The 8,827-nt window shown below is 33.5% G+C and overlaps 1 protein-coding gene across 1 annotated transcript; it reads right to left on the bottom strand.

Moving 5' to 3' along the window:
• Positions 1–1,033: 1,033 nt before the first annotated feature.
• Positions 1,034–3,504, bottom strand: LOC115980868. Its single transcript, XM_031103074.1, has 2 exons — positions 1,931–3,504; positions 1,034–1,827 (listed from the first exon to the last, which is right to left on the bottom strand). The coding sequence occupies exons 1-2, from the start codon at positions 3,502–3,504 to the stop codon at positions 1,227–1,229; spliced, it is 2,175 nt and encodes a 724-aa protein (XP_030958934.1). The 3' UTR covers positions 1,034–1,226.
• Positions 3,505–8,827: the final 5,323 nt, after the last annotated feature.

Consider the following 8,827-nt stretch of genomic DNA (forward strand, 5'->3'; position numbering starts at 1 on the left):
TGGAATAAATTTTGAATAGGGATGATTTATATTATTTTAATGTAATGGAATTATAAAATAAAATATATGATATAATTGTAAAATAATGTGTTAAAATAGATAAAATAGATTTTGACATATTGAAATGGTGGCTCATTCTACGGTTCTCACTGTTTTTTTTGGTGGGTACCATACCCCCATAAATCTTGATCGTTGATTTTATTTGTTTTAATCCTGATCATTTATTTATTCATAATGTAATACCAGTTACCGGTCAAGCAGGTAACGCATAAAATTAAAAACATGTGGAAGAAAAAAATGGTAGCTCCCTTCGGACTTCTCTCTTGCGTTCTCTCTCTCTCGTTTTGCGTTCATAGAAAAATCAAAGGGACTATTTTTTTTTCTCTTTTGTTCTTTCTTTCAAATTGCTCTCTTGCTTTCAAATCAATATCCTGGGCGAATCTCCTATTGGAATCTGAATGTTTGTTCTCTCTTTTCTTAGATCAAAATAGATTTGTAAAAGGTAAGGATCAAAAAGACAAAACCCTAATTAATGCAAGCTGTGAAATCCTTGATTTCAACCGATCACTGCTCTCTCTCTAGTCTCTCTCTCTCAATTTGATAGGATCAAACACTCATCGTGCTTCAATTGGGTACTTCAGATAATGTTTTCAAATTTCATTAGTGTTCTTATGCAACTTACTACGATAGAGATAAAGGGTGGGAATAGAAGAAACTATGATAATCTGCTTATCTAAATCTTTTTTGGGGTTGGGATTGATAAATATTGATTTTTGGAACTTAAAGACATCTTTTCATTGAATTGCATCTATTCAAACTCTAAGTTGCACGGACACGGACACGGACACGGACACGACACGGACACGGACACGGGGATACGGCAATTTTTGAAAAATAAGGACACGACACGGCGGCGACACGGCGGTTAAATAATTAATTAAATTTTATATTTAGACACATTTTTTAATATTTTTAGACATAAAATACATTTATATCTAGAATTCAAATTATGTAGAACTACAAATAAGTAAACTAACACCCAAAGTAGTACAATAATACACATAAAATGTTTAAAGTACAAACCATAAAAGGATAACAAGTTCAACATCAAACTAAAAACATAAAAGGATAATAAGTTCAACATCAAACTAAAAACATAAAAGGATAACAAGTTCAACATCAAACTAAAAACATAAAAAGATAACAAGTTTTAAACTACAAGATTATCAAAGAACAACAACATCATCATCATCAACATAATCATTATTCTCAACAATACTTGTCTCCATCTCTGGCTCATCTAGTGTGAGATAAGCAACCTCAAGCAACCCAGGTCCTCCAAATGGCTCATCCCAATTATCTCCACCAATGTCCCACTTCTTAGATTCTCCACTATTGTACTCGGGCCTCCTCCTTGAAAGAAGTCGAAGATTAGAATGAACAAACACTAAATCTTCAGCACGTTTAGGAGTAATTCTATTCCTCCTCATAGAATGGATGAAGCCATAGGTACTCCAATTCCTCTCAGCACATGATGATGAGCAAGGCTGTTCAAGAAGTTTTAGAGCTAAAGTTTGAAGTATTGGTAAAGTAGACCCATAAGTTGACCACCAAAGCATTGGATTGTAGTTCCACCTATCCTCCATGTTATCCTCATCATAAACCTGTAATGAGTTAAACAAACCAAACTCCACATTAACTTTTTGCCTATCATCAGGATCAGGAAAGATCCTTTTGAGACACTTGTTTCTCTCCACTGAAATTTCAGCATCCTTATGTGGTGCAACACGGCCTCTAACTTCCTCAATCCATTTAATAGTATAATACCTAGTTAAAAACAAATAAACAAGTACAACTAATGAGTTTAGTTTATTTATTTGGAAATACCTAAAGAATATAAACGAAAAGATTAAAGAGATAGAAAAATTACTTTGGATTCAAGGAGTGGGCTAGGCAATGAAGTGGTGTGCAATTTTTAGTCCACCGTTCAATAAGTATATTGTGTACCACATCATAGAATGGAGACTCCTCATAGTCTTCCTTGCCTTCATGTTGGTATATTTCTTTCTTCACATTTTCTATCATGGAATCCCACATTTCATACACCTTATGGAGAATAGGTGCATCCGTGTCAGCCACTCGAAGCATCTCATAAATAGGTTCTGTGAATCTTAGAATGTATTCAACCTTGTCCCACCACAAATCATTCAAAATATAATCCCTCACAGTTTGAGCTTTTCCTACATCATCTTCTCTATATGACATCCATTCCTCACTAACAACCATATTTCGAAGATTTTGTTTTACTTGAAACAATCTTTTAAGCATGATAATTATTGAAGCAAATCGTGTTTCAGCAACAGCAAGTAACTTCAAAGGAGAATATGAATTAAAAATTGCTAATCTCATAGAATGATTTGTGATGAAAATACGAATGAAAGTTGCCTCATCTGAAACTTGTGCAATCCAGTTACATTCATTATATGCATTCTCATTCTGCAAAGAGTACTTAGGTGCACAAATATTCTTCAAAGCCAAATTGAGAGTATGCACAACACAAGGTGACCAAAATATATGAGGATATTCAGCTTCAACAATAGATCCTGCAGCCTTCATAACAGACGCATTATCAGTAATAATTTGGACAACATGTTGAGGCCCAACCTCACCAACAACCTTTAAAAACAAGTCAGCAATGAAGTGCTTGTCTTTGTACTCTTTGGTACCATCAATGGATTTGATAAAAATTGGCCCTTTCTGTGATGTAGCCATAAAATTGATAAGTGGCCTTTTTTGTACATCTGTCCACCCATCACTTACAATGCTTAAACCCTTTTCTTTCCAAGTGTCTTTAATTGCCCTCAACAACTTCTCAATATGTGCCTTCTCTTTTTGCAACAAAGTTGTTCTTAATTTATTGTAACCCGGAGGAACATAGCCCGCTAAATTATTATTAGCTGCAAACTTGATCATCTCAATCCAATACGGGTTCTTAGCAAAGTGAAAGGGTAAGCCAGCAGAGTAAAATGTCCTAGCAATAAGACAATCTAATTGCTCTCGACATTGATTGTTAAAAGCCCTCTCCAAAGGAGAATTCCCAATCCCAACCCCTTTTTTTTTTTGGAAAAATGGATGACTTGTAGCTGTACTACTCTCCCTACTATCCAAATTAGGACTAGTAGGAGAATCAGTTGGTAAAGACACTAACTTAGGCTTCTTCAATCTACGCGAAGATTCCTCAAATGCATCTTCTAATTTCTGCATTTCATTTTGATACTCATCTCCAACCTTGGCACATGCTTGTATTCCAAACTTAGGCAATTTTAACAAGTGTGCCTTCACCCTTGAATAAGACCCCTTAAAATTTTTTTCACAATAGTTACATCTAAAAGAAACATTCCCACCACCAACACTTGCTTTTTCTAATCTAGTAACATATTTCCATAGAGGAGTAGCATTCTCAGAAGATGATTTCTCATTCTCACTTTCTTTTTCAGGATTCATTTTAATAATTCACCTACAATATTTAACTTCAATAAATAAATAAAACTATAGCAGGGCACAAAAACAAATTTATAAATAATAAGTTATAACTAAAAAAAAAAGAAAAAAAGAAAAAAAAAAAGACACAGGTCACGGCACCACCACAGCAGAAGTAAAAAAAAAAAAAAAAAATCAGACAAAACACGTTATATATATAAAAGTGCTTAACAGTAAACATTACACCCACCCACGCTAAAATTAACACTTGAAAGAAAGAATGAAAAAAAAAAAAAAAGCAGAGAGAACAGAGAAGAGGTGAATCGGACCTGTTGTCCGCGCCGAGAGAGATGGAGATCGGAAGGGACGGATGGAACGCCGTCGACGTCAGAGCTCGCCGATCGGCACGAGCTAACTCCGGCGAAGAGCAGACAGCAGCGGCAGCGAAGTGGGTTTCAGCAACAGAGAAGAAGTGAAGAACTTGAGTTTTGTGGTTTGAACTTCCAATTTTCAGATTCTAAAAATGTTTTATGGTTTTAGGGTTGTCACAGATCAACGGTAATGGTAAGTCCATCTGTCAAAATCTGTGCTTTTTTCCTTTTTTTTTTTTTTTTTTTTTTACTGAGGCGTGTTGGACGCTTCGGAACCGCGTCAGCGCCGTGTCCGAAGCCGTGTCGGAGAGCGAAAAAAAAAAAAAAAAAAAAAAAAAAAAAAAAAAAAAAAAAAAAAAAAAAAAAAAAAAAAAAAAAAAAAAAAAAAAAAAAAAAAAAAAAAAAAAAAAAAAAAAAAAAGGGACACCGGAAACTGGCGCGTCGTCCCCGTTCCGGTGTCGGACGCGGACACGACGCCAAAAATGGCGTGTCCGTGCAACCTAGGTAACTACTAGCTAGTTTGCGTTCATTACTTTTGTAAGTGTGCACAGCATGGTACCCACTGGGAACAGAAAATTCACTTCCAATTCTATTTGTTTGCTGCAGTTCAGATCAATCAAAAGCATTCAAACTAAATATTCAATAATAGTATGCAAATTAGACTTGGATCTTGGTTGGGAGTCAATTTTAGTGGATTTCTCAATCTGTCACAAAGAGCTCGTAGTTTTGTGTTTCGGTGATGGTAAGGTTTGGAAAATGGTGGGGCTATGTTTTAATTAAAAATAGGTAGCAAAATGGTGGGTATGGTGTGGACTGGTCGTGGTGGTTCTACCAAGCCAGGCCATTGAATTAGTAGCAATATATGGATCAACCAACTTGGCCTATTTTACAATCTAAAAGTAAAACCTGCATGCAATAGATTAGGGGTTCAGCCTAGGCCTTATGTATAATGATTAGTGATTATTAAGGCGACTTATGCACCATTTCAATTATTGTGCCGTCATCATCTCAACACTCAAACCAACTACTGAGACTGCATGTGTATCTATTTGAATAATGCTAATATTAGTAATGTTGAGAAATTTAGACTCCGATTGTGCTGTTGAACCATTTTTAAGCCATGTGAATTAATAAATTCAATTATGTTCACGGCCACGGTTAAAGAAATCACACAAAATATTGTACAGAACAAATAAATGCAGAATTAAAAGAGACACCCAATATGGTTTGGTTACATAGAACCAATGGAATAACTATTCCAAAGTGAAAATCATTTTGAGGGCTTAACTACCAACCCTAAGGAAAACAATATCCATTATATATAATTGATGTTTACAAAATACAAATAGAATTTTTTTTTTTTTTTTTTTAAGAAATAGTTTTAACCTATGGCGTCTATTTTTAATAATAGCCCAAATCTCTTATTTAAAAATAGGGTTCGGTTAATATGTGCTCTAAGGACACACATTAAGCCATCTATTTTTTTAGAAACATTTTCTCGAAAAATGAAAAATAACTTTTTCAATTCCCAAAAAAAAAATTCCAAAAATGATTAATTATGTGTACCCTTAGGGCATACGTTAGCAAAATCCTTAAAAGTAAGATACTTTACTAATTAAGTTAACTGACACCCACTGAGAAAAAAAAATTAATAAAATAAAAAAAAAAATTTAATTTGCTACCTGTAAAACTTACTAACATTAACCAATGCAGTTTTGAATCCAAGAAACTTTCCTATAAGAATCTTTGTGGACTTAAAACTATTACTCACGACTTCAAATACCCACTTGAAGATTTAAACTCCACAACAAACCCCAAGATGGCTTTAAACTTGTGCACTATGACAACATAAACACTATGAAAGATGAGTCTCTATTCACTTCTAAACTCATGAGTTGAATAAGTGGAGATTACGGTTTTCTCTTTGAATGACACAAGCTTTTTTGCCTCTACATCCTCTCCAAAAGTCATACTTAATGGGCCTTTATATATGCACTCCAATTAGGGTTACCCACATGTATAACTAACTTGATTAAAAATGCATCAAATCAAATTCTGAAATTGTGATTCTTGATCGATCTATTAGGTGTTAATGGTGTGTCAAAATTCTTGGTTCTCCGCCTTGGAGTTACAAATAACATTAAAGTCTCACCAAGGCTTTAACATTTTTTGTCATGGGTTGCTAAGTGCTAACACCCCAATTAGGGTCACACTATATAAATAGAACTTCATTAATTTTCATACAGTAGGAACAAATTAATTGCAATCCATCTTTTTTCTTTTTGTAATTTTTTTAAACATTTATTTGGCCATTCTCAACCAGTTCTGCTAGTTTGGCCATACAAAAAGTCACAAGGGAAAGTCCTCTTTTATATCTTGGGACTCCTCTAGAAAAGATAGAGTAGTGATTATGTCAATGAGCTTGCATGCACTTGGCTAGACAACGAGGACCACACTGCAGAGAACATGGCTCTTATAAAAATCATAATTTTAGAAGTTCCACATTTATTGCATATTATGATTGGAGAGAAGATTTGAGGGAAGAGAAGATAAACGCTAGTTTGATTGATGTATATATGCATTACCCATTAGGCTCTCTCTTTTAAAATCATTACTAGATTTTTTTATTTGTGGGATTAGCATAAAAAAAATAAATCATGGCAGCATATAGTGGTTGTCAGATAAGCATTCTTTTCCGAGCTTTCTTGGGCCATATCATAACTACTTGATGGGAGACATTTGCATCCATTTCCTTTCATTCTATCTTTCTTTTTGTTTTCATCTTTTTTTCAAGTTTTGTATACCTTGAAATCTGCCTAATTTTATTAAGTATAGGTAATAGCTTGAAATCTGCACGTAAAAATATTAATATTTAATTCGACATTCATCATTTCTAAGATTTTACCTTATAAAATGGGGTGGAAGCTGTTTTTAATATTTTTGTAAAATGTGAAGCATAGGTTATAGGAAACTCAAACTGTATCCATGGAGCTATATATACAGTTAGCACAGAGATAAACTCACTGTATCCAATCTCACTATATATTATCATTTCATTTAAAAGTTTGCAAACTTCAAGCTAACTGTATGAATAGTTTTTTTTTTTTTTGGTAAAAATATGAATAGTTTTAACTTGAGGCTAATTTGTCAAATCTCAATGTATAGGCCATAGCATTAGGTTGAATCATAACGATTTTCCTTTTTCTTTTTCTTCCCCTAAGAGTAAATAAGGGAATTCCAACCCCGTAATTAAAACCCACATAAAAGAATGGATGCCACTTGATCATATTCATTGCCAAAATATTAATTTCTTCACTTCATATTAAACCAAATTGGATTTTTCTAAACACACACATTTCTCAATAATTGTAAGTTGGCAATACATGCCATGCCGACCTTGATAATTTTGTTTGATTCGGTTGGTTAGGAAGTAATTAATCATGGATAGTGATTTGTTTTTTCAACCATTCCACATCCTATAGCACACGTAGTAACACATTATTGGACATTGTTGGTTGGCACACAATTCATAAGCAATGTAAGGACTCGGTCCAATTAATACAAAAATGAACATGACTTGATGTCTCATACAGAAAGTACACATCAATCAAGTAATAGTCACCATGCATGAAATATCGGTGGTAAGAGAATGGTGATTGATTTGCAGACATAGTATATGACACAAACAAACATTTGGTGTCCATGCTATTCTTATGGCTGTTGACATGTACGTATTTGTAATTATATTAGACTTTTTGGTATCTTCTGTACACACAATATATTCTCTAAGCTTGGATTTACTCCATGCCAAAATGGAGAAGCGATCATGACAATGATCTTACTTGTGATCTTTTTCCTACAGCTATACTTGAAAAAGACTAGCAATTAATTCTGATTAAATCCAATAATAACTAGTATTTCTTAAGCAATTCCCTTTGATTAAGTATTCAATAGTAAGTAACTTTTGAAAATTGAATAGTTTAAAATTGACTTTGTTTATTCCTATTTACTATTACAATCTTTTATGTCAATATCAGCAATTTTCGTACTGTTAGTAAACAAGAAAGGAAATTTCTTGGAAATTTTCAGGCAATTAGAATAACAAGTTTAAAAGTTGTCACTTGGCTATTTTGGGGTCATCTTGGAAGGAGTATGGTACTGTTAGTAACATCCTATAGAATGAGCAGGCACCAGATGCAAAGGAGAAGAGGCATTCTTAGGGATACAATTTTTGTAATTCACAAAAAGAAAAGAAAATAAAAATGAAGGATAAATTGGAATTTACAAATTTAGAGAATTCAACTAAGTTTCTAGTTTCTGCTACTCAAAACAATAGAAATGAAATTATTTGTAGGCAAAAAGAAAAAAAAGAGAGTAAGAATTCAAAATGATGAAAAGTTTTATCCTTCCCTTTTATTAGGGTGGGGATGATAGAAAAGTTGGTGGCCAAGTGTCGAACGAGGCTAAGCTGCGTTATCATGATGGGAGGAGACCCAAGGACCTAATCCCAGAAACATATTTGGATCTTAATTTTTTTTCACTCATGCCAAAGTCTCCATCATCCCCCCACCGCTTTTACGTGTGGGACCATTTATAAGCTGGATCCCACTTCATAACCTTTTGATTCGACTTTCTTTTTTCTCATTTCTTGATGTTTGGTACTTTGGTATAATTAATTGAAAATTGAGACATAGCTTACATATAGCATGATTAATTTTGTAAACTTATTTTACTATTTAATTTATTTTTGTTATTATCCATAGGTCTCATTATACTTTTTGACATTATTTACGAGTCTTACTGTATTCTTTTAACCAACTTTTACCTTTATTTATAAAACTTTTAATAAAAAGTTTTCAGTTTCAGCAAAATAAGCGGATCCCAAACAAACTCGTAGACCTGATAAAATTGGACCTGGATAAAGCTACAAAGAGCTAAGCTTTATTAAGTAGAGCATGTTCAAGCTTGGTTTGTTA

Source organism: Quercus lobata, chromosome 3, assembly GCF_001633185.2.
Source record: "Quercus lobata isolate SW786 chromosome 3, ValleyOak3.0 Primary Assembly, whole genome shotgun sequence".
NCBI lineage: Eukaryota > Viridiplantae > Streptophyta > Magnoliopsida > Fagales > Fagaceae > Quercus > Quercus lobata.

What these genes read in the sequence shown, in the direction of transcription:
- LOC115980868 (XM_031103074.1), bottom strand. Translation starts at nt 3,504, where the DNA reads ATGAATCCTGAAAAAGAAAGTGAGAATGAGAAATCATCTTCTGAGAAT. An exon ending in GCCCACTCCTTGAATCCAAA is followed by an intron (nt 1,828 to 1,930) that starts GTAATTTTTCTA and finishes GTTTTTAACTAG; the next exon opens with GTATTATACTATTAAATGGA.